A 25,645-nucleotide genomic window follows, 5' to 3' on the forward strand; every position below is an offset into this window, starting at 1 on the left:
AAATAAATATTTTTGTAAGTGTTCGTTAAATCTTAAATTATCTTTACCTTGAAGTTTGATAAAAAATCTCTACCTTAAACAGTAACATTATTATTTTCACTCTAAATTTCTAGTATTAAAGAAAAAAGAAGTAAAGAATTAATACATACATATTATTAATCAGAATGAATTTTATACAAAATAAAAAATGCAAAATGAATTATTTTGTTTGAAGTATATGTCAATGTCATGCCACTATTCAATGGAATCATACTCGCATTTATTTTTTCTAAATTTTTCTAGATAAAACAACATATTGATAATGAATAAAAAATTATGAGACTCAGTCCCTTCTTTTTCCCACGCACCAACGTAGACTCGGTTTTTATTTTTATGAATAAAGGTAGACTCGGTTTATGCGCCATATGTGCACCCAAATTTTATAAATTTTGTTATTCTAAATTTTTAATAAAGAGTGACGAATTTTGTTCGTCCCTCTTTTTTTATTCTAACCTTGGAAATAATTTGAATTTTGTTTGGCGTAGCATATGGAAATCTAGACTAGTATTATATTGTTGCTTAATTGTAGGTGGGAGATAGGTGATAGTGATAACATTAAAGCGATGAATGGACCATGGATGTGAGTAGAGAATGGGCGTTGGGTAGAAGGATCACAACGCCAATGTTTGTATAATTCAAATGTACAAGATGTTATGCTACCAAATATAAAGCAATGGAACTCATGAAAAAATTAGATTATTATTTTCATGAAGTGTATTGGCTACAATCCAGATATAGGAAATTCATGAAACTCCACCTAAAGCTTAACACTTATTGTGGCGGATTTGTAAAGATTATTTACCGACACAGGTGCAGTTAAGAAGTCGTTAGGTTCAATATTCGTTAGAATGTCCTTTATGTTTAGCGGAATTAGAGGTAAAAGACACTTGTTCTTTGAATGTGATTATAATAAGGACGCTTGAAGAATTGGACTATATTATACATCAAGGATCAATATTTGTCAAAATGTTAGAGAATTAATCTTTAATATTTGCTATAAGGAAAATGTATGGCCGTTGCAGGGAAACTAGCCATGATATTATCAAACTTGTGGCAGCACCGTAACAACATGTATTGAATAACAACGAGTTACTTATAATAATTCATAATAAACTCAAAATTAATATTTGTAGAAAAATGATTTAAAATCAAAATCATTAATAATACATATAAAAAAATTTGGGGTGGGGTGTGCCGTGACCCACCTCAGCCCACCCCCTAGTACCGCATTTGACGGTACACATGTGGAACGAATGAACTATGGTTCAAGTCTTACTACAAGAGCAATACTCGACAATAGCAAAGCACAAAACCTGATGCGCAACAACAAATAGTCCCTATAATGCAGAATTGGCATCCACCAAGTCCCATCTATTTGAAGTGTAATGTTGATGCTAACTTCTTTGATGCAGCTGGAGCAACGAGGTGGAGTTGGTGCATTCGCGACCACCAAGGTTGATTCATCCTAGCAGGAAATCTATTTCATGGCTCAATACTTTGGAAGGAGAAGCAATGCCTCTTAAAGGAGGCAATTAGTGACGTAATGCACAAAAACTCACATGTCGTATTTGAAAGTGACTCTAAAACTGTTGTTGAGGTTATCTATTCAATACATGTAGAACATTGAAAATTAGTATTTTAATTTTTCATATTATGGCTCTACCGATGTTAGTTCTCAGCTTTGAGGTCAACTGGTCAAGTTTGTCAAACGACAAACAAATAAGGTTGTCCATCCTTTAACAAGCGAGGCCTATTCTATGTCTAATCGGTATATTATCGAGTTGATTCTTTATTGTATTAATAACTATTTGATTAATTAAATGAATTAAGTTTGCTATTGTAACTTTTTATTTTTATTGAAATGACACTTATTTTTATTTTTGTTTTACAAAAAATGACACTTATTTTTATTCACCAATGTATACAAACAAGTAATTGCTTCTATTTTTTTATTTTTTTTACAGTAAATGCTTCTATTTTATTGTTACTTGTTTCTTCCATAGCCATGTTTCTCCTCCAACAAAAAGCAACTTCACATAATCCAGAAACACTTAAATTAGATGAAGGTACTTCTCTCCATGTTTGATTATTGATCGAGTATGTAACAAATACTAACAATGTTAGAAATCCAAAATCATAGTGTTTGATTACAGACAATAATTTATTAGTAAAAAAATTGATAAAATGTATAATAAAAATAGAGTCATGTTAAATAGTGCACCCGGTACACTTGTTAAACATACTAAAAATAGAAATAAAACATAAAGTTAATGTTGATAAAAAAAAACTTTTTACACTTTCAATACATTGAATGCACGAGTTTTAAGACAAAATTTCCGTATTTATGTGTTTAACTATTGCACTGGATGCACTGTTTAATATTTTCCATTTATAAAAGTAGATTATATAAAGGAGTAGATCAAATTACACCGGTGTAACATCATTTGAGTAATGTTACACCGCTCAATAACGTTTTAACGAATACAAAATTCACCGTTGGATTGAAAACTTATATCGTATAGATCATCCATGTTAAGTTTTACAAAAATCTAAAATCGTTTTATGATGACATGCGTCATTACATGAATATAAGACCAATTTCAAGTCTTTTTAGAAGAATTGTAACTCATTTCATGGAAGAATAATGCACTAGTTTGAAGATATTTGCAAAGGATGAAAGTAGCTGAAGAATGAAGAAAATAGCTAATATTCTGCTTTTTTCGCCCCGGGCGAAAATGTTGGTGCCTCAGGCGAAATTTTTGTGCCTGAGGCGAAAAGTCCCAGTTGAAAAGCACCTCTCTGTCTGCTTGTTCGCATGAGGCGAAAAATCCTGTGCCTCAGGCGAAAAGTCCTAGTTGAAAAGCACTTCTCTGTCTGCTTGTTCGCCTGAGGCAAAAACTCCTGTGCCTCAGGCGAAAATTTCACCAGAAAAAGTACCTCTCTGTTTGCCTGTTCGCCTGGGGCGAAAATGTTGGCGCCTTAGGCGAAAATTCTGTGCCTGGAGCGAAAATTCTTGTGTCTGAGGCGAAATTCTCATTTATTGACTCCGGTTATAAAAGGAAAACGCAGATCTGAGATGAGGGATCGAAAATTGACATTGGAAACATCAAATTGAACAACTTTGGAAGATCTAGGAGCTTGGAGGCAAGGATTGAAGTGTGGAAACACATCAAGATCATCTTGTAAACATGCTTTCTCTCATTTCTTTGATTGTAATGTTTTCTTATACTATGTGTAACTAAATTCCCATGATTGGTCCTTAGGGGATTCTGACTTCTATTTCTCTTGAACCATGTGATTCTCATTTGAATTGATATATGAATTACGAAGTTAGTTTCTTTGATTATTCCTTATGCTTAATGTTTTATATGAATTAGCTACTTATATGATGAATTCAATGATTTATTTTACTATGACGATAGGAATGAATTATCGATCTAGGAATAATTGATCGATTAACTTTCACTTAAGACATTTCGGATTGTTAATTGAGATTTTATAGATTAAAGTTTGTAATCCTCAATTGATCATAGATTACCTAAGACATTAGGAATCGATGATCAAGGGAGAGGATTATGTTGACATTGGGCATAATCATTTTTGATTTAATCTAATCGTGAAACTAAATTGAGTAAATTTGTAATCATACATGAAATTATCAAGAGAAGTAGTAATTAGATGAACCAAAAGGATCAATAGCTTTTCTTCATTTGATTTGAAACCTAAGTTATTTTTGTCAGTTTATGATCAAACTTGAACCAAACAAATTTCCCCCCTTTTTACATTTAAATTTATGTGTTTAAATATGTATTCAACTTGTTTTTGAATTACAACAATTCGTGTGGAAAGAACGATTTTTATACTACTTGACTGCTAATTGTATACTTGCAAATTATTCATCATTTTACATGTTATTGAGACCTGTCAAGATTAATGATTTATGCGCTTTTATCGAATACCGTTAATCTTGATCTATCTCAATAACATATCAAACGATTTTAGATTTTTATAAAACTTAACATAGATGATTTATACAATATAAATTTTCAATCAAACGGTAGATTTTGTAAAATTTGTATTCGTTAAAGCGTTATTTAACGGTGTAACATTACTCAAATATTACATATGTGTTTTTGGACAATAGTAAACTTGACATCATCACCTGAAATTCCGCCACGTGGCTTGTTTGACAGTTTCACAACTCCTCACAGGCCAGTAGTTTTAAACTCTCCTCCTATCAGGTGTCATCGTACAGGAGACAACTGAATTATCTTTGTCCCAAAACAAATCCCACGGCTCAGATTTCCCCCGTATTCTCTCATCAAAATCTACGCCGCTAATTTCAGAATCTTTGTTCCTTCCCACCGTGTCTCAAACGTGTTCGGTACGTGTTCATAATACTCTCTCAACTTTTAACATTTTCATTAATTACCCAGTTTAAATGCTAATCAAACCTTATTTACTCCTAATTAAAGAAATAAACTTTCCTTTTTAATTTTTCATTTCTTTTTTTGTTTTAGCGTATTTGGTTTTTTTGTTATTTTTCCAACCACCATAAAACGCGGTCCAATTGTCCCCAATATAATCCCTCACCTTCCTACTAGGGTTCCATGCCTCATTTCTTCCCGCATCTCTCTCTTCTTCTCTCACTCTCTTTGTCTTTTTCTCTCTCACCCTTTTACTAATTTTGATTTGATTTTGATTCTTCATTTCTTTCATTTTTTTCAATTTTAGGGTTTCAGTGCTTTTTTTCCCCCTTTCTTGTCAAAATTCAATTTTGATTATTGGGTTTGTGAAATTCAACATTTTGAAATCTGGATTTTGTAATTCAAGGTAGAAAGTTTCATAATTTGTGTGAATTTTTTTGTGAGAATGCCAGCGACGGACTATCAAGGTTCGTCTCCTTCATCGTTAACAAATTTTGGTCGTTCAATTCTTAGTTTTCGTCGTGAACAGGTTCATTCAATGGAAGGGTCAACCTTAGAGATTGAACTTGATTATTTTCAAACACATGTTACTGATCGTTTTCTTGAATCATCTTCTGTTAATCAAGATGATTTGCTTTCACTCAAATGGGTTGGGAAGCTTCTTGATAGTTTTCTGATTTGTCAAGAAGAATTCAAAGCCATTCTTCATACTCATAAGGCTCAGGTTTTGAAATCTCCTTTGGATCGAATGGTTTCTGATTATTTTGAACGAAGTGTTAAGGCTTTGGATGTTTGTAACGCGATTCGTGATGGTGTCGAACAGATTCGATTATGGCAGAAGCTGTTGGAGATTGTTCTTTATGCATTGGATCAACAAAGGAGTCTTGGTGAAGGGCAATTTCGGAGAGCGAAAAAAGCTTTAATCGATTTGTCGATTAGTATGCTTGATGATAATAAGGATTCTAGTGCTATTGCACATAGAAATCGATCGTTCGGTCGTAGCAATGGTGGTAGAGACAAAGATCATAACCATCATCATAGTCATGGTGGTAATAGTCATACTAGCCATGGTAATAACAGCTATCAACATCGGTCTTTGGGGCATTTTAGATCGCTTTCGTGGAGTGTTTCTCGCAATTGGTCTGCTGCTAGACAACTCCAAGCAATTGGGAACAACATTAATCCTCCAAAAGCAAATGATCTTATGGCGACTAATGGTCTTGCAATGTGTGTTTACATCATGAATTCGATCTTGTTGTTTGTCATGTGGGCTCTTGTGGCTGCAATTCCATGCCAAGACCGCGGATTGCAGGTGCATTACTCCATTCCAAGGAGTTACACTTGGTCTATTCCATTTCTCTCGCTTCACGAGAGGATCATGGAAGAGTCCAAGAAGCGCGACAGGAAGAATGCTTGTGGCTTGCTTAGAGAAATTCAACAGATTGAGAAATGTGTTAGAGTCATGAGTGAATTGGCTGATTCGGTCCACTTTCCATTATCCGAGGAGAAGGAAGGGGAAGTTAGACAAAGAGTTCAAGAGGTTTCACATGTTTGTGATGCTTTGAAAGATGGACTCGATCCTTTGGAGCGCCAAGTGAGGGAAGTTTTCCATAGAATTGTTCGTAGCCGAACCGAAGGGCTTGACTCTCTTGGTAGGCCAAACAATGCTTCTGAATAACTTATGATGAAATTTAGAATTTGTGATAACATTATAGTTTGATTTTGCTTTCATAGAAATAGAAAATTACAAAAGGAGCAAGGGATTGTATAGGGAGATTGTTGATTTGAATTAAAGTTTATTCCAAGAATTAAGTGGTAAGGGGAAGGATTCTTGTAAAAAACCATGTGAAATACTGTTTGGTTTTTTCCCCTCTTGTTTTTGTCTTGTGATGTTGCTTTGTATAATCAATCTTCTCTTTAACTTGCAATATCCTCATTGTAGCTGATTTTGTTTATGAATATCTATTAAATTAATCTCCTTTTTGTTCATATATACTTGCAAATTGTACTTTGAAGAACAAGAGCAAAGTATTGTAACATATTCTCTTTTCGATTAGCCATATTGCTCAGTTTCATGTGTGTTAGAGAATGTGCTTTAACAAAGATTTTTGTTCTAGCAGATGGTCTTAGAATGCATTTGCTTCAATAAAATCTAAGTTTAACAGATAATAATATACTAGTGTCTCCTTCTTGAGCCACTCATTCACAGAATCAAGAGTTACTAGCGAGATACAGATTCCCAGTAGACAGAGAATCTAATGGAGTCATGCTACATGGATTGTTGGATCACAATTTGACAGCTAATGTTTCTTTGTCAGTACTATATTGGGTTCAAACTACAAAGTTGAAATGTGAACTGTTCCATCTTGATTCAGATGAGTGACTGTGTGTGAATGCTTGAAAATCAAATCTTGAAATTGGGAATATCAAAGCTTTATGTTAATTTTGTCTGATTTGGATAGTTTCCTTGTTAAGGTATCTATCTTTATGTACAGCTCTCTGCCTCTATCTGTCCTATATTAAATTCAATGTCACTATAATTTACTAGTATTTCACAAAAAAAATTATCAACCTTTGGGTGTTAACTATTGTGATACATTGAGTATTGTATGAAAAAAGAAATTGAGTTTTACAAAAGCATCCTTCATGAGAAAGAAAAATTAAAAGGATTGAAAAGGGTATATGTCCACAAGTCTTAACTTAATTGGCAAAAAATGTCGAAATTGTTAGGTTAGATGGCTATGATTGAAGTTTGAACTTTGACTTCTTCACTTGCAAGTGAGTTTTAATGACTGTCATGGCGTACTAGTACTTTATAAACCGGAACAAATTTATTTTGCTAGAATGACATAATTTGGAATCAAAGAAGCACTCTATAATTTATTTATTTTTTGAGTTAACTCTTTTGTTTGTTCTTGGGAAAATGGAGTTCTAATAATTTGGAATTCGACCGTAAGGTAACCAAAACTAAAACTAAAACCTGATAAAAACCTAAAACTAAAACCTGATAAAAAATTATTTCTCTCAGAATCAAACTCAAATTCTTATGAATAATTTCTTTTTAAGAGAAACTTATTTACCACTTGAATTCAATCATTTGATTAATACTCATAATTATTATATTGAAAATATAAAGCAACACTTATTTTGTCATTTTTTTTTACTAATGTGACATCCAATATGAGATAGGTCAAAGGATGAAATATTTAGATGTGCAATGTTATACTAGATGAATTTTGGATGGAGTCATACAGAAATTTAGTGCAGTAAATGAGTTTCAGTCAAGTCAATGGAATCGGTGGACTTTGACTAGGCTTTTGATCCATCCAGAAACTTAATCTCTTAGCAATATAATATAACACTACTACTAGTTCCTGGTCAAGATAAAATTTGTTGACTAGATGTCAATGTATTCTTTATGACTTCTTCTAAACCTTTTTTTGAGTAACATTTGTGTTACAAGTGTTTGACATATTTTCTTCAGTAAATTGCTTTGGGTTTGATTCAACATGGTAATGCTGTAATCCTTTCTGGACACATAAACTATGCATTTTTATTATTTTTTTAACATCACTTTTTTTTTATCATACTAAGCACGTTTAAGAACATTTTTAGTCTACTTTTAATAATAATTAGTGTCATTGGACAAATATTCAAGTATCTGTAGATAGTGTCTTCATGTTAATTTGTTTATGTAAGAATTTCTTTATCTATCTGTATATGCACATGCTGTGTCTGCTGCAACTTGTGCTTAGGTTTTGAAGAATAAATGATTTTTGCTTCATTAGCAAACTATCGTCTTTCCAGCTCAATACACAGAAAAAATTAAAAAAGGTAACGGTATGATCTTTATAATATAGTTTTAAGTATGTTGCTACTAGGTTTAGGTTTAGTATGTTATATGCTAGAGATTCTGGGCTCAACTCCGTTCTAAAAATAAATAAAAAAATAAAATTTATGGGATAAAAAAAAAATTAGATAACCAACGAATTGATAGTAGTGAGATTCTAAACCAAATGGTTATGAGTTCAATCTTTAATTCTTGCGTATGAAAAAAATTAGTTAAGAGAAAAAAAATACATCTTTGTAAACCCTATATATAAATTATTTTGTTGGAGATTAATCATTATTAAATGACATGAAATATTTTGAAATAAAAAAAATAGATTTGTTTTTACTAGAAATGCATGCTGTATGAGGCTATAAATAGGATAGTGCCCTCCTTAATCCACATGCATATGGTGGTTAGACTAGGTCCACTCAAGCTTGGAAATTGATTGCTGAAACAATCTACTTAAACTCAATTATTTTAGCACCCTAGTGGTCCAAAATAGTAGTAAGTTTGTATTTATTTTATATTGATAAATCAATTCAAGCTTTCACAAAAAAAAAATAAAAAAAATTCGAGCTATAATATTTATTTGGCAATAATTCAAGCTAGGAATTAGAAACCTAGTATTGAATATTTAGTGGGAATATGTTTATTTCAATTTTATCTTGGTGACAATTACATTTTAACTAAATCAATAATTAGTTGCCTATGCCTGAAAACAGAGTCTAAAAACCCACCACATGTCATTTGGGGCCATTGTTGAACATTATAATAATAGGTAGATAATGTATTGACTTGTAAGAAAAAAAGATGATGTACACATTTTTAAGTAAAAAATATTTAGGGGTTGTGGAGTCCATGGATTAACAAATTAAAAATGGATATAACAAAGTATGGTGGACGCAACAAATTTAAAGGCTTAAAGTCAGATTTAAAATAAGGTCCTTAAAATTAACAACAATAAGCCTTTAAGTCCCTGCAATTTTTTTTAGTCTTTGCAAAATATATAACTTTAGTTTGGTTTTTGATTTAATCCCTTCAAATTATTTGCAATAAATTCTGATTTTAGCTTGTGTGGTGAGTGGTGCCAAATAGGCGGCGAGTCTGAAATGATAAATTCTGATTTTATAAAGATTTTTATTTTAGATATAACTGAGTCACACAACACAATACCGTGTTGTAGGGTGTTGAGTATATAAATAATGAATGATCATATCAGATGAGGTACATAAGGTGTGTTCTTCCCTTTCAACTGAATTTTCTTCATACACATGAGCTAAAAATCGAACTTCTGACCACATGTTTAAGAAGATCAAGACCCTTATCACCTGGATCAATTCATTGTTGGTCCAGATCAATAAGTTCTAATACCATATTATATGTATTTATATTGGACTAATTTATTTTTAGTTTATAAAGTAAAAACCATCTCTATTTATAAATTCATATTCAGGTTTTATCTCATTTAATATAATATCCTTAACAAACGAGTCTAAGTGAATTTTTACACCACACCTGTACACCATAAATAAATTCAAACACACAAATCTTTGTGAGGTTAGTTCACTTGGTAGAAATGTCACATTATGAAAGGAGATTCTCTCCCATCGGCCATCACAGTATCATCTAGTAAAATATCAACCTTTAGACTTGGGACGTTTCACTTATTGATCTTAAAGGTGAAATTCTAGTCACCGGATTATTTAGAAGAAAAAAAAAAATCAAACATACAAATATTTCCATTCAATCCAAAGTCATACTATTAGTCAAAAAAACTCCACCCACCCACATCCTTATGCTTATGGTTAGCCACAAATGCATGGTGGTGCTTCTTTTCGCCAGCTTCCTCTTTGCCATGATGATGCTCATGAAAATTGAGCCAATGCATTTATTTTATATTTTGGTTTTAAAGGAAAACACAAATTAAAATGACCAATATATATGTGACATCAAAATTGTACATCTATAAAGTTTAAGCTTTCAATTATGCATGTCTTGATTAAATTTTCTAGTAGAGTTTTGAGATATGGCCATGATGACATAACTACGATGCTTCTAGAATTTAGAGTGAATCTCATTGCTACGAAGAGCATTGAACTAATATATCTAAGGCAAAATTACATGTTTTTTATCTTATTTTTTTTAATATTTTAGTCATTTATTTTTTTTTTGTGACACTTTGATCCTTTATTTTTTTTATTTGTAACACTTTAGTCTATTTTTTTTGTAACAGTTTGGTCCTTTATCTTTTTTATTTGTAACACTTTGTTCATTTATTTTTTTATAAATAAATAAGATAAGGACCAAAGTGTTACAAAAAAAAATAATAAACCAAATTGTTACAAAAAAAAAAGACCAAACTGTTACAAAAAATAAAAATAAATGACATGTAGTGTAATTTTGCCTATATCTAACCAACTTCATTGTACTCTCCAAAATTAAGAAAACAAAACATATTTGAATCAACCTAACACACTTTAAATTTTAGCTTGCATATTTGCGGCACCGATAAGCTCTCGGAATTCAACTCATCTAAATTTTCTATTATATATAAAAAAAAAAAAAAAAAAACTTAACAAAAACAAAATCAACTCTTATTGGCTCTAATATAGTGCATTACAAGAAAGATAATAGTTGCAAGCAAAGTTGATCCTCCAAGAACCAAAGGGGGACAAGGTTGCCATGGTTTTTTAGGACGTTTCTTCTTCACAGGAGCATTTTCCTCTTCAGTTTCACTCTTATGATCTAAAACCTTTTCTTCTTCTGCTGCACTTTGTTGTTCTGGTTCTGATACCATACTATTTGCACCCTCTTCTTCCTTCACTTCTTCTATTCCCACCCCACAAAATACTCCTTTTGCAATTTTTGGCATCACTATTGTCAACACTCCTTCCTCTTCATTATACTTAGCCTTAATCCTATCCAAAACCACCTCATTAGGTATTTTAAACTTCTTTCTAAACCCTTTTATTTTTAACTCTTTCTTGAATGGTATCATTTGCATTTCTTGCACCTCCTTTTCACCACTCACTGAAAGTTTTGTACCATCTTTGTTAATGATGATGTCAATGTTCTCTTTCTTATAACCTGCATAGATATGCATCACATCAAGTGATCATGGCCTATTTGGATAAACAGCTTAATTAAGTGCTATAATTTAAGCACTTACTATATAAGTGATTATTTATAAGATATGAAGCACGACACAGGCACAAACACAACAGGGACACTGACACGTCGATGCCAATAATAATTTGAGAAAATGACATAATTCAGGGCCGATACTAGAGTTGTAAAAAATGGATCAAACTGATGGGCCCGACCTAAAAACATAGCCAAATGCAATCGGGCCTTTTGGCCCAAGCCCATGTTGCCCATATAAATATCGGGTTGGGCTGGACTAGTCTATTGGGCTTCAGTAGATAAGTTCAAATAAGAAAATTCAAATGGGCTTAAGTTAAGTGAATAATATGATTCAAAAGAGTTGAGAATGAAGAAACCTTTGAGATGTGCTGTGAGGGTGAAAGTTGAATCAGTTTCTTTAGATAAGAAGACAGGACCTGCTCTGTCTTTGGCAAACTGAAAATCAGAAATGGAAGTTTTGTCATCTATTGTTCTTGTGATCTTCAGACCCAACTCAACTTCCATGGCAGTTGATTCTTAATATTTCCTGAAAATAATACAAGCTTATAAAAAGGAAATGTTTCAAATTTATGTGTTTGTTTGAGAATACATTATGGTTATTAAGCATTGTTAGTATGTATCATAGTACAGTTTTGCAGTCCTAAGAACACAATTGTGCAAGCAAAGCATATATTCATTCCTTCCAGTTTCTTCTATGTTACCATTTTCTATTCATTACTGTCTTTGAAGGAATCTATTGCTTTTGGACACTTCTAGTTCTAAGGTGTAGTAGACATGTTGTCTATGTAGAAAATTTATTAATATATGATATGATGCTACAATTTCATCAAATTTGCTCAAATTTAAACCTTAAATTGTAAGAAGACTTATTTATTAATTCAAAAAAACAAATTTGATTATAGTCTAAATGTATTCTTGAATTATTTTTTAGTTAGAGCGAGGTGCTAGACCATACATTCTTCAACAAATATTCGGATTCGGTCTTTTTGAATTATAGTATTGGAGTAGATGACGTTCGAGATGCATCGTGGATTCATCCACAACACCATAATAGTTTTCAAAATATTCGTCACAATGACTTTTACATGACTTCTATTCCAATAGAAGGAACAAGTTTTCAAAATAAAAGCCATGTGAAAGTCATTTTATTGTTCATATTAATCTAATCATCATAATAGTCATCTTTAAGGATGTTATTTTTCTAAAAAGTTGTATATACAAAATTCATTTTTATGGTATTGATTTTTCTTCACGGTAAAAGAAATATTTAGGGTAATCATTGTAAAAGTGATCTTTATGGTTCATAATTTTTCTTCACCAAAGTCATAACGAGACACAATTAAGTGGGAAAATCTTGAAAAACAAAACATAACGAGACAACTATATTTGGCATAATTTCGGTGGGCTAAGTCCATACAGGGCAAAAAAACTCTGGCTTTAAATGGGGCCCCCGCAAGTGGGCGGTGGGATTGGTCCCCTTGGATTAGTCGGTACTAAGGCCGGATACCAAGTTTTCAAAAAAAAAAACTATATTTGGCATAGGACTAATTTACAGGGTATAACAAAAGTTATTGGGGTATGTTTAACAATTTTCTATATGTACCCATATATATATATATGAAACCTTATGTCCCAATTCTAATGGGCTTCTTTTGCCCATTAACTAACTAAAGAGACGGCCGGTTAGTTGCATTGATTAAATTTTAAGTATTTCTTTTCGCGCCTCCTAAATTTCTCAAGCGCCCCCTGAACATTCAATTTTTTTTCCCTCGTAGGTTAGGTAGTCAGTGTGTAAACTAGTAAGAACTGGGAAAAAAATAGTTCGCTACTTAAGCCGTGAATCTTATAAAAATCAAATTTTCTTCTCCTCCTCACCCATCCCTCCCCTCCCATGAATATTTTTTGAATGAAACATGGTTCGTAAGTTAAAGTGCGAACCCTTCCTTCACCTCCAAGAAAATGTTTTGATTGAAACACTGTATGAGCAGGTGATTGAAAAATGAAAAAAGAGGTTTCGGTTTATAGAATTCTACGGTGTATATGTGTGTGGTCGATACTATGTCACAACCACTTTAGTGGCCAATAAAATATAGTCTTATTATCACTAGTTAAAGTGCAAACCGAGTTTGCACTCTAAATAGCTAAATGTGTTTTTCCATATTATTTTCATTTATGGGGGGCATGACGGGTGCAAACATTAGTAATGAGATGGAAAAAAATTATCGTTCACTACTTAAGGTGCATTTGTGTTTCTTGGCGGGGCGTCTCTTACCAATCTATGCTATTAATTTAGATGTAAGAGTTTGTTCACATGTTTATTTTTTATTATTTTTTACAATGTTAAATTTGTTTTTTGTGTTAATCATTTGGTTCTTAAGAAAATGAGACCTGGTAATCCATAGTTCGGTCACGAAATAAGTAAAGTCTAACAAATAATTGTTCACATCAAAAATTTAACTCAAGTTCTCCCGAGCGATTCGTCTAAGAGAAATTCATTAATTGCTTGAGCTCAATATCTTGATTAATATATAAATATATTTTATTATTTGAATGATGAATATCATTTTATTTTAGTCCAAAAAGACATCAAAACTTCAATCTCATATCCTCGGATTAAAATAAGTCACACGGGAGAAGAGATCACGCGAGTTAGTTTAGTAAATATTTATGGATCCTTAGGGGTCATCTCGACTACACAAGCTCGTTGACTTGTGTTCCGAGTTTCTAAGCTCGGCCCAGAACACTAATTTAATTCTATACGCCTTCTTTCAAAAATATAATATAAATAAGAAAAATAACCTTCCCCAGTTCCCCCTGCTTAAGTAGTTATCTATCAATGAAATGTGAGCTAGCTAGTTTGTGTCCGAAGTCACAAGGCACCTTTAAGGCATTAAATCACAACATGGCTATTGAAGACATTTTGGTAGAAGCATGCATGTCCATTAATTTAGATTAGATTATATACAAATGTGAAAGCTGCAAATATCCAACCCAAATCAATTGTCAAAAAAATATGATAACCTCAACCATGATCAACCAATAATGGCCGTTCGATTATAAATTAACGGTAAAGATTGTTTCATATAGATTTTATAAAAATATAATATCAACCGACTGATCATAAATCAATATTCAGATTCGTTACTGCGTGCAACTGTGGTGTATGCTTATTAGAGATTATCTTGGTACGAGTATATCCTTCCCGCAACCATAGGATAGGATGCTTATTAATTGCACGACACCTGTCCATAAACCTTTTCCGTCGTTTTCTTATATGAATAAAAACAACACAAAAAAACTTTGGCTTTTTCAATCATCAAGACTATGAAATATCTATTAAAGGAGTTTATTATTTTCAAAGAAAAAATAATTAATAGTAATCATTAAACCCATCCACTTATGCTCTATGTTGAGAGTTTGAAAGGAGGATATGAGAGGGCTTTGGAGGGAGGAGTCAAGAGAAAAAAGAGATAGAAATCTTCCATTAAGTAGAAAATGAGAAGTGTGGTTCATGCTTATAATGCATTAAGGAAAATGCTAATTAGTGTTTCAGAGATATTAGTTAAGATGTTTATAGTAAAATAATTTGAAATTAGTACAATCTCTCTTTTTAAAATAGAAAAAATGTTTTTTTCGATACAAATTTGATCTCATTTTGTTTTTATAATTAGTATTCCAGGATACTAATTAACATGACCAATAAATTAATAATAAGACCTAAAAGCAAATGAAAATTGTAGGAAGATGAGAAATCAAACAAACATCACATAAATATGGAAATCAAACAATGTCACTGACACTCAGACGATGAAATCACAACAATAAAAAATTTAAACTATGTGAAAATCACATATTTAAATTAAAGTAGATGAAAAAAGATGCACAGAGAATTCTAGGTCAAAAAGACCCAAATTCACCTTCTTTATGATGAAAGAATATGAAGAGAAATTTAAAGAGAATGAGTTTATTGTTAAGAAGTCTCACATCGGATGTGAAATGACCTAGACACGAGTTTATAAATAAGAGACAATTCTTACCGTAGAAGTCAATTTTGTAGAGTTGAGTTATACTCAACTCTCAATTCAAAAATCATATCATAGCCTCTCAAAGATCCATTAGACCACCTGCTATCAAGTTTCCAACCACCTACTATTTATATTCATGCATCAAGCTTGATAGTATTGGACATGAAGGTCAACATAAATGATTCCTTCTAAAAAAAAAATTTTGTGAAATTTCCAAATACTCCACATAATATGTGAAATTAACAACACCTGATGTATGTTTTCTATATAAGTGTGTGTTCTCTAATTAGTAGTATTCCTCTAAATGTGATGATATTAAATCAGAAAGTGATGCATCACTTATTTGTAAAGAAAAATATAGAAACATTAGGTCAAATGTCTACGAAAGATTACTCCTACCTTCGATACCAACTAATAATATTACTCATCTATAAAAAAAAATAAACATAGCAAACTCTTGATTATTATGCCTTGAGCATGATTAAAACTTTCTTTTTTTCATTTCCATAAACTTATTTGTTAAAAAAAATTGAAATTATAATTCTATAATTCCATATTAATGGGATTGTTTTCTTTTAATAGAATTGATTGTGAAGAGTTAATGTTAAATTATTTTAAAAAAATTGACTTCTGCTTAGTGATGATAGATATTTCAAAAGCTTTTTTATTTATTTATTTCTGTAATATTTCAAAAATTTGCTACGAAAAATTGATTTCATTTTAAAGATAGGAATAAGAATATACACTATGAATACAACTTTTATTCATTTTTTTTATAACTGTTTTAACTTTATTCTAATTTTAATTGTCAAATTATTCATTTCATTTCCAATATATATTCAAGAGCTCCACAGGAACAAAATGAAAGGAAATTGAGACATTTCAATTCATTTCACAATCGGATGTAGAGAATAACAAAGACAGTATATTGAGCATGATGAGAAAAATTATTTGTGATCCCAACACTAGGAAACATAATGAATATGGGGAACCAATAATGCATAACAAAGTCTCTATTCTTTTCTATATCTTTTGAGATTAATATCACCAAATTGCAGTGTTAGAAAATATTAGTTCAATCAACGAAAAAAATTAAAATATTAGTTTAACCCTCTTTCCCTTTGATTAAGGAGGCAAAGAATGTTAACCATCAAGAACACACAAAGGGGGACCAATTTTCTTCGTTCAATTTTAGCCGTTTGATTTAAATCAATATTTTTTTTAGATTGAATATTTGGTCTAACTCAACCCTACAAAACTGACTTATAACGTTAGTATTGCTATTAGTATATAGAACACATATTCAGACTATCTCACAACCGATGCAGAACTTTGTTTAACACACCCCCTCGCGTTCAACACTATTGAATTTGGGGCGCGGATATAAATGATGATAGTAGGCGGTGTAGCATATCGCAGAGAGGCTCTGATACCATTTTAAAATTGGGTATTGGGTCTAACTCAACCATATAAAACCGACTTGTAAAGTGATGCTTTACTGCAGAACAAGTAATTTTATTGAAATCATCTCAAATTCTTTTACAACAGTATATTGTGTACTTAACAAATTGACACAACATAGATCCACACATACGTGATACATCCATCCATATGACACCAAGCTGAAAACATTCTCCAAACCACTCAAAGTAAACTATAGAAGATGAACTTAAATACCAATTAATACACATAAATAAGCCAAAAGCATAATTAGAATACAAAGCTAAGCAGAATGAATATATCCATAATGCTTTGTGTGCTTATTATTTTTAGTTATATTATACACATATGTTGATTTAGCCAAAGAGATGGTGTTTCTTCTTTCCATGAGCTTCCTCATCTTCCTCCTTTGATTCCTTTTTCTCATGATGTTCATGAAAGGCAAATCCACCAGATCCAACTGCAGCTGCTGCTGCAACCTCTTCTTCTATCTTGTGCCTATGAGCATTTTCTGGATCTTTCTCTGACTCATGCTTCTCATACTACATAAAACCAATTAATTTCAGCAAATTAGCAAAACCAATTACTTTCGAATTTTCAACTTTAGTTTAAAAAGGTCAAAATTCTATACATATTGTGCGACATTTGTCCTACCAACATTCAAGCAAATTTGAACCGTCCAATCAAGATAGTATGTTGACATTTCAACTTTGTATTTTGGATTTAATTTACAAAAATTAAGTTACACAAAGTTCGACCAATTGTGTGTAGTCGTCTCTAATAGTAGGGTGACTGATCTAGTTTTGATTATGCAATTTTTAGAGTCATATTACAAGTTTGTCCATAAATCATTCAAGCTGAGCTCGAGTATCTGTCCACTTATTAGTAAATTTGTGTCGTACCATTCAAATATGGCTCAAATTTTGAGAAATCAATTCTTTACTATTTAATTAAATAGCAATTAGGAGTATTGACAATAAAGTTAAAGAAAAATTACCAGAGCAAAACCACCAGCAGCTGCAGTACCAAACTCTCCAAGGTGTTCAAGTTTCTTGTGGTGTTTCTCCTCCTTCTTATAATCAACATCATCGTCATCACGACGATTAGTATCCTCGCCATAACCACCACCGGTGGTTGTTTTGGTGTCTGAGTCACCATAACCACCACCGTACCCACCAGCGGTTGTGGTTTTGGTGTCAGAATCACCATATCCACCACCGTATCCACCACCGGTGGTGGTTTTAGTGTTTGAGTCACCATAACCACCACCGTATCCACCACCGGTGGTTGTTTTGTTGTCAGAGTCACCATAGCCACTACCATAACCACCACCAGTTGTAGTTTTGGTGTCAGAGTATCCTCCACCACCACCATAGCCACCAGATGTTTCGTCATTCGAGTAATTCGATGTTTTCTTATTGTAACCAGTTTCATATTCACCACCAGATGTCTCATTACCATATGATGATGGTTTATTGTAACCACCAGCAGATGTTTCATCATTGGAATAATTAGTGGATTTTTTGTAACCAGATTCATAGTTACCACTAGAAAGTTCATCATTGTATGATGTTTTGTTGTAACCAGTGTCAGAATCGTCCTCATTTTTTTTGTGATGGAAGAGGCCACGGTCACGGTTCTCTTCAGACATGGTGGCTAATTGATAAATGGATATAAGAGAAATTAATTAATGGATCAAATTAATAATGATGAAGTGAAGTGATATGATTTTTTGGAGAGGATTAGTACCCTATTTATAAAGTGGTGATCATGCTATACATGCTGGTTAAGTTCTTTATTTGTTTCTTGGTAGGCCATAAATGGTTTTGTTGAAGATTTGAAAATATGGGGCCATCCTATTCTTTAAGATATTTTTTTTACTTGTATTTAGTTTTATACAATTTTTATTTTAAAATTAAACTCAATATGCAAAATTAAACTAAGTCTTATATAAATTTTAGGGTTAAAATATTTCAGTACAAGTTTTGATGAATGCGAAAAAATACAAATATTAATGTGTGACATTCTATTGTGTGGTATATCTAGATTTCATGGAATGAATATATCATTGTGAGTGAGTCTTCTTTGGTCGAAAAATTGATGGATAAAGTGAAACTTTTATTTTTTTTTAAACTGAATAAGGTGAAACTTATCTCCAAATTCATAAAGTTGGTCTAAATTAAATTTTTCGTAATTTTCTTTTTTCCATATTTTTTTTCTTCAAACCAAACACGCTATTAGGATATTATGATAGACCCACAAATTCATCAACCGGTTACACAATAATACCATGTTGAATCCTTTGCATTATTTTTTTTATCCTCTTGACAAAATCCATTGCATTATGTATTAGTTTATATATATATATAATCTTCGTTATAGTCAAATACTCATTCCATTCTAAATTTTTAATCCAACAAATCAAATATGATGTATTCTGTTTTTTTTTTTTTTTTTGTGTCATATATTCTACTACAAAATAATTTCATAAAATAAATATGATATATAATGTTTCATATTTATGTTAACACTCTGGTTCTTAATGGAAAATGATACCGGTAATCTAGAGTTTGGTCCTGAAATATTTTCCACTAGACATTGAACTCGAGTTCTTCCAATCGTCATAAAAGGAACTAATTAACCATTTGAGCTCAATATTTTAATTAAATAAATGTTAATTTTGCTTTACAAAAACAAAATGCTAAAACTTCAAAAGATTTGGAAATAAATGATAACATTCAAGTGTCAGGTCTCTAGTTTCCATAAAATGAATCTGTTGATGTGAGGTTCAATTAAAAAGTAAATAAAAACATTCTCGTGAGTTTAGCTCAATTCGGAACTCCAAACATTCTATCATTTATCTTAAAAATAAACTTTTTATCTATTAAACTACTTTAAAAAAAATAAAAAATAAAGACCGATAAAAAAATTATTCCACTTAAAAAACTGAATTTGAACCTCCTGACCAATTCCTTTTTTGATGAAATTGATTAACCAAACATTTATATATATTACTTTGATCACTTAAAATTATCTTTTGTTGATTGGATCACTTGAACAATTTTGACATTATATTACCTGTGATACTAGAATTGAGGAATCAAACTTAAGGATGTAAGGTCTCAATGAAATTCTCGTGCATAGTCACATGTACCAATACTTTATTTATATAAATCTTAGTAAGAAATACTAATTCTCGTGCATAGTCTAATACTTAAAAATTCCATTTTTTTAAGGTGGATAACTGAGTTATTTGGGATACGAACTTAGACATTCAGTGATTCACATATAAAATGTGATATTACTATGAATTAAGCTAAACTCATAGAACCTAATTTTTTGTTACAAGTTTTTATAAAGGATACCATTCAAAAACCAATATATTAAATTAGTAATAATAATAGGGAGCTTCTACGGTACATTCGAATAATTTGAATGTATTGGTACATCAAGTCCGTAAATTGATAAATTAACGATTAGTTTTATGAATTCAAAAACTATTAATCGATTATTATATTTTAAAAATAATAATATTACAAGAAAAAACACAATATATTGTTTATAAGCATGATACTAATTTTTCTAATATTTTCTTAGAAAAACAAATTCAATATTGACTATAATGATGAATAAAAATTCAAAAAAATCAAATTTAATATTTTTGACAATTTTGATGACTGATATTTAGTTACTATAATCATTTTAATGATAAGAAAAATAATTTCCATTAAAAAGTATTCATTTACATATTAATTTAATTACCTGATGTACCGGTATATTAAGAATTATCACATGTACCATAAAATTTGCCTAATAAATAAATAAATAATAGACTATGTGTTGGACAAATAATAATAATAATAATAATAAATTAGTAATAATAAGTTGAAAATTATGAGATCTAACTCAAATATATTTTTGTTTAAGAAATCCTCAACTAAAGATTTTTATTAAAAAAATTTAATGAGTTAAAAGGTAATGTCAATGAGAATTTTTTTTTTGAAAGAATTATAAAAAAAGAAGAAAAAAAATGAAAGAAAAAGGAAACGGATAAGATGGACGGTGATTGGGAATTGGGACCCATTTGAATGGCAGTTGGTTTGCTAGTTCATCCAATTACAAGTGTCGGCACCAAAGGATATTCCATGCTGACTCAAATCTATTCTCTTCTCAATCTCAACTCAAAAATAAATAATTTGTAAATATTATTTATCTTTTGATCAAAAAAATTATGTTGGACCTCTACATATGAGAACAATCTTCATGAATATTTGATGCTATTTTGCAACTAAATTTAGTTTAACCATAAAACTTTTTTTTTGGTAGTTTAATTTTTAAAGAGCAACCAGAACCACAAAAAATAAAATTCGAATTTTTTCAAACGATTTATTTTAAAGAAAATTTATTAACCACTTAAATTCAACATCTTAATTATTTAATCATAAACTTTAAACAATTTAAATTCAATCTAGTCCATCCATCGTCAATTATCAACTTGTTTCTCCATGTTAGTTTATATAAGATGGTACACTATCAACGGTATCTTATTTTCTCCAACAAATATTTGTCATAATTTTTACCAAACCGAGTCTAAATGATCATTTCATAAGTAAGTTTAAATATCATATACTCCCTCCGTCCCAAAATATAAGAGAAAAAAGTCCATTTTTTTGTCCCAAATGATAAGGAAGAAAGCCATTTTCAATAATGTTTTTCTCTTATTCTCATAAAATTAAATGCAAATTGCATTTAATTTTCTCTCTCTACCCTTTTCTCAATAAACAACAACCAATAAAAATTGTTTTTACATCTTTCTATGCAACTTATTCCAAGGAAAACTCACAAAAACATATTTTAAATTCTCATGTTTTATTTTTTTTTATAAGTGTAATTTTTTTATTTTCTCTTATAATTTCAGACGGATGGAGTACGTCACTATTCACTGTTGTATGAAAAAAACGTACAACATACAAAACAAGAAAGAATAAAAAGAAGATAAAATTAGAAATGGAAAAACCAATCGGTAGTTGGTTCAGTGGTGATTGGTGCTGAACTTGGTAGGGAGGACCGCGGTTCGATCCCCCACAACTGCGATCGGGAGGGGGCTGGAACCACTTGATGCCAGAACTGACCCCCGAACCAGATTCAACTGGTGGTGAAAAGCCGAAAAAAAAAAATAGAAATGGAAAAGGAAACTAAAACTCAAAAGTTAAATTCAAAATAGTAAGTGGTGTGAAAGGGTGCTGGTATATATTACTTAAAAGAAGAAGCTTATGGGTTGTAAGAATTTAATTTTTTTAAAGTGAATAATTTAAAGTTTTTTTGAACAAGCCAAAATGAGATATATATAAACAAAAAGCCTTCTTAGCACAAGACGTGCCAAGAACGACCAGATAAAGTGAATAGTTTAAAGTTAAAATTAAAGGATTGAAAAAACATAATAATATTCTTTTGCTTTTTTGAAGGAGTGGAATATATGATTTTTTATTTATTTTTTTTTGTCTGTGTAATAAGTTATTATAATTTTTGTAAAAAAAAATAGTTATTATAAGTTAACTGATAAATATTAATATTATTAAATCGTAAAATTTATTCATATTTAAATCTAAAATATTGCCGTTGTGTGTAAAAGTTTTTGTAATAATTGTACCAAAATATTAAAAAAAAAATTATTTTAATATTTTTTTTGTCAAGTGGTTTAGTAGCTAAAAATTTAATCCTTGAAATAGATACATGAATGATCGGAATTCGAATATCATCCTTAAACTGTATCTATAATTCAATGTCTCTATTAAGTGAACTAACCTCACAAAACTATACTTTTTTTACTAAATAGTAGTAGTACCTATTTTACATTTGAAGTGGGTTATATATTGAGTTTAGAGTATTTGGAATCCGTGTGTGGTGGTGATATTTATGTTGATTGTGAAAGTTGAATTAATTAATTGGGTGTTTGGATTATGTAGGTGTGGCTAAAATTGAACCACGTCGTGACGCCACGTATATGAATTGACCAATAGGAGTAGAATGGTAGTTTGTTTCGGTAATGTGGATTGATGTTGTAACCTCAGCGTAAGACAATGCTCCTGCAACGCGTTACGTGCTTATTATTGTGTTTATAATTTCAAATTGAACTATACTACTGAATTATATGAATATGGATAAAGTTTTTTTGAACCAGTGAATATGAATATGGATAAAGTTATGTAGCCTCAAAAACTGATTTGTTTGTTTTACTAGTAACATTCAATTCAGCACTAATGTGACTTGGGTTGCCACTTAAATGGCACACGTTATGAAGGATACGAGAGTTAACTATCGCTTTCTTTCTTTTTCTTCTTCTTCTGATAATACTTTCTTTGTGAGTATTTGATATACTACGAGTGTATCTCTATATGGGTTTAATTAACAACATTGCATTCAACTAAAGTTATAAATAATAGGATTAAAAAATTTCAGTTAAAATTAAATTGTTCGGGATATAAATGACAATTGATAGGGTCGGTGGCCGAGACAAAGGTGGTTTGGCTGGACCATGGTCCACTCCAAAAGAATAAAAATTACTAAAATATTCTTTATAGATTGTGAATTAGGGTTTTAGTGGATCTTGGACCTTCTCTTGGACACATGTATTATGGACAAGTATAGGCTCATATGTTTCGATGGATGATAATCATGTGCATTTTAAGACTTGTCGACCGTATAGTCGTGGTTTAAGTGACTCAATCTAGTTTGCAAATGAACATTAGGCTAATCCGAAACGGTAGTAGTACTCATCCATACCCCTCAATTTTCTGAGCAATTATTCGAGCTCGCACGTGTACATATTTATTGTGCGGTTTTTTAGTACTCAACAATGTATGTATCTTTTACGGTTATTTATTGTAATATATGAATTCAATTATCATCATCAATTCAAAATAATCTAAATTTGAAATTCAAATTATTATGTGTCTAACATTATTAATCTTTCATTAAACTTTAGATCATCAAGCTTCTATATTTCACACAATAAAGCAAAAAGCTAAATTTATTGAATTTTAGATTTTCAAGCTTCTATATTCACACAAAAAAGTAAAAAACTAAATTTATAAATTAGGGTCATGTTAAACAGTGCACCCGGTGTACTTGTTAAGTATACCAAAAATAGAAATAAAACATAAAATTAATGTTGATAAAAATAACTTTTTACACTTTTAATGCATTGAATGCACAAGTTTCAAGACAAAATTTCATTTTTGATATGCTTAACTAGTACATCGAGTGCCCTATTTAACATTTTCCTATAAATTATTAGTATAGTTTTTTTTTTACAATATTAGTATAGCTTTTCACATAACGTTAAAAGAGGAAAATTAATGTGGACGCAAAAGCAACCATATACACTTTTGATACTATTTTCGGTATATGCAAGCATGCGATGGAGCCCATAACGGCCTTAGGCCCCTCAGTTGTCTTATGGCTCCTCCCCAAAATATTTGTACACTTTATTTATTTATTTTTTGACAAAAATATTTGTACACTTTAAGAAATTATATTATTATTAATTTACACTATCGAAACTAAATTTTATTATGATATTTTAATCGTTCTTTCGTATGTTTAATATCACTTTTTAAATTGTTTTTAACAACACAACAATTATAATTTTATTCTATTTTTTAAATGTTCAATTATATTTTTGGCTCTTATGTTTATTTTGGGTTGCGCTAAGAGTTTCAAAAAACAGTCTTGAGATATTTATAATTAATAATCGGGGAAGGAGCATCCGTCCCTGCGGATTCCCCGAATCCGTCTATTGGTTGGATATTTACCAATTACCAATAGTTTTGAGATATTTTTGGTATGAACTTTTGTATGATTATGCATACTTTGTTATGAAATATTTTGGCCGTTAGGTTTTGTATGATTATTAGTAGCCAAATATTTTTTGGTTATGAATACATTATATGTTGTTTTTATTTTTTTTAAAAAAAATATGCAAAATATTTGTTTTTTTTTAAAATAAGAGAGAAAAAATAACGTCATACTACTGTCATAATTTGACCTAAAAATATAAAAATTTCGTTAATATTTGATATCCGTGGATCTCCGTGGAAATCGTGGGGATGGGGATGAAGACAAATATTCCCCCGTGAAGACGGGGATAGAGGCAAAATCTCCCCCGCATGCACTTTGGGGCGGGGAACAGGGAAGCTTCCCCCGCACATTCCTTGCCCCGTTGACATCCTATGATTGGTTTTTGAACAGGAAGAAAGACTACAAGGATGGAAAGTACTCAGGTGGTTTCAAATGCATTGGATATGAAGTTGAGGGATGACTTGGAGAGTCTCAAAAAAATTAGGTTATTAACATTTGGACGGTAGTTTTTGTTTAAAATAAGGCAAAATTACACTACAGGTCCTTTATCTTATTTTTTTGTAACACTTTGGTCCTTTATCTTTTTTTTGTAACAATTTGGTCCTTTATCTTTTTTTTTCGTAACACTTTGATCCGTATCTTATTTATTTATAAAAAATAGAGGACCAAAGTGTTACAAATAAAATAAGATAAAGGACCAACCTGTTACAAAAAAAGGGACTAAAATGTTACAAATAAAAAAAATAAAGGACTAAAGTGTTACAAATAAAAGATAAAGGACCAAAGTGTTACAAAAAAAAGATAAAGGACCAAAGTGTTACAAAAAAATAAGATAAAGGACCTGTAGTATAATTTTGCCTTAAAATAATGTTTAGCTA

At 30.9% G+C, this 25,645-nt stretch overlaps 3 protein-coding genes across 4 annotated transcripts; 1 reads left to right on the forward strand and 2 right to left on the reverse strand.

Annotated features, from left to right (window-relative positions):
* The first annotated feature begins 4,467 nt into the window (after positions 1-4,467).
* On the forward strand, positions 4,468-6,459 carry LOC123903345 (protein ROH1-like). Its single transcript, XM_045953263.1, has one exon. It carries the CDS (start codon positions 4,912-4,914, stop codon positions 6,142-6,144), a length of 1,233 nt encoding a protein of 410 aa, XP_045809219.1. The 5' UTR covers positions 4,468-4,911; the 3' UTR covers positions 6,145-6,459.
* Positions 6,460-10,792: 4,333 nt separating this feature from the next.
* Positions 10,793-12,027, reverse strand: LOC123903361 (18.1 kDa class I heat shock protein). The gene is made up of 2 exons (XM_045953264.1): positions 11,799-12,027; positions 10,793-11,385 (listed from the first exon to the last, which is right to left on the reverse strand). The coding sequence occupies exons 1-2, from the start codon at positions 11,944-11,946 to the stop codon at positions 10,886-10,888; spliced, it is 648 nt and encodes a 215-aa protein (XP_045809220.1). The 5' UTR covers positions 11,947-12,027; the 3' UTR covers positions 10,793-10,885.
* Positions 12,028-16,961: 4,934 nt separating this feature from the next.
* On the reverse strand, positions 16,962-18,767 carry LOC123903377 (abscisic stress-ripening protein 5-like). Of its 2 annotated transcripts, XM_045953266.1 has the most exons (3): positions 18,174-18,683; positions 17,905-18,032; positions 16,962-17,449 (listed from the first exon to the last, which is right to left on the reverse strand). In XM_045953266.1, the coding sequence occupies exons 1-3, from the start codon at positions 18,556-18,558 to the stop codon at positions 17,264-17,266; spliced, it is 699 nt and encodes a 232-aa protein (XP_045809222.1). In that variant the 5' UTR covers positions 18,559-18,683; the 3' UTR covers positions 16,962-17,263. The 2 variants fall into 2 exon arrangements, with proteins under 2 accessions (XP_045809222.1, XP_045809221.1); XM_045953265.1 differs by having other exon boundaries at positions 17,905-18,767.
* Positions 18,768-25,645: the final 6,878 nt, after the last annotated feature.

Source organism: Trifolium pratense, linkage group LG1 (genome assembly GCF_020283565.1).
Source record: "Trifolium pratense cultivar HEN17-A07 linkage group LG1, ARS_RC_1.1, whole genome shotgun sequence".
In the NCBI taxonomy this organism is placed as follows: Eukaryota; Viridiplantae; Streptophyta; class Magnoliopsida; order Fabales; family Fabaceae; genus Trifolium; species Trifolium pratense.

Excerpts from the sequence above, each read along its gene's own strand:
- LOC123903345 (XM_045953263.1), top strand. The coding sequence starts at position 4,912 with ATGCCAGCGACGGACTATCAAGGTTCGTCTCCTTCATCGTTAACAAAT.
- LOC123903361 (XM_045953264.1), bottom strand. The coding sequence starts at position 11,946 with ATGGAAGTTGAGTTGGGTCTGAAGATCACAAGAACAATAGATGACAAA. Across the intron at positions 11,386-11,798 it reads CCTCACAGCACATCTCAAAG|GTTATAAGAAAGAGAACATT; the intron begins GTTTCTTCATTC and ends ATATCTATGCAG.
- LOC123903377 (XM_045953265.1), bottom strand. The coding sequence starts at position 18,558 with ATGTCTGAAGAGAACCGTGACCGTGGCCTCTTCCATCACAAAAAAAAT. Across the intron at positions 17,450-17,904 it reads CTGCTGGTGGTTTTGCTCTG|TATGAGAAGCATGAGTCAGA; the intron begins GTAATTTTTCTT and ends GGTTTTATGTAG.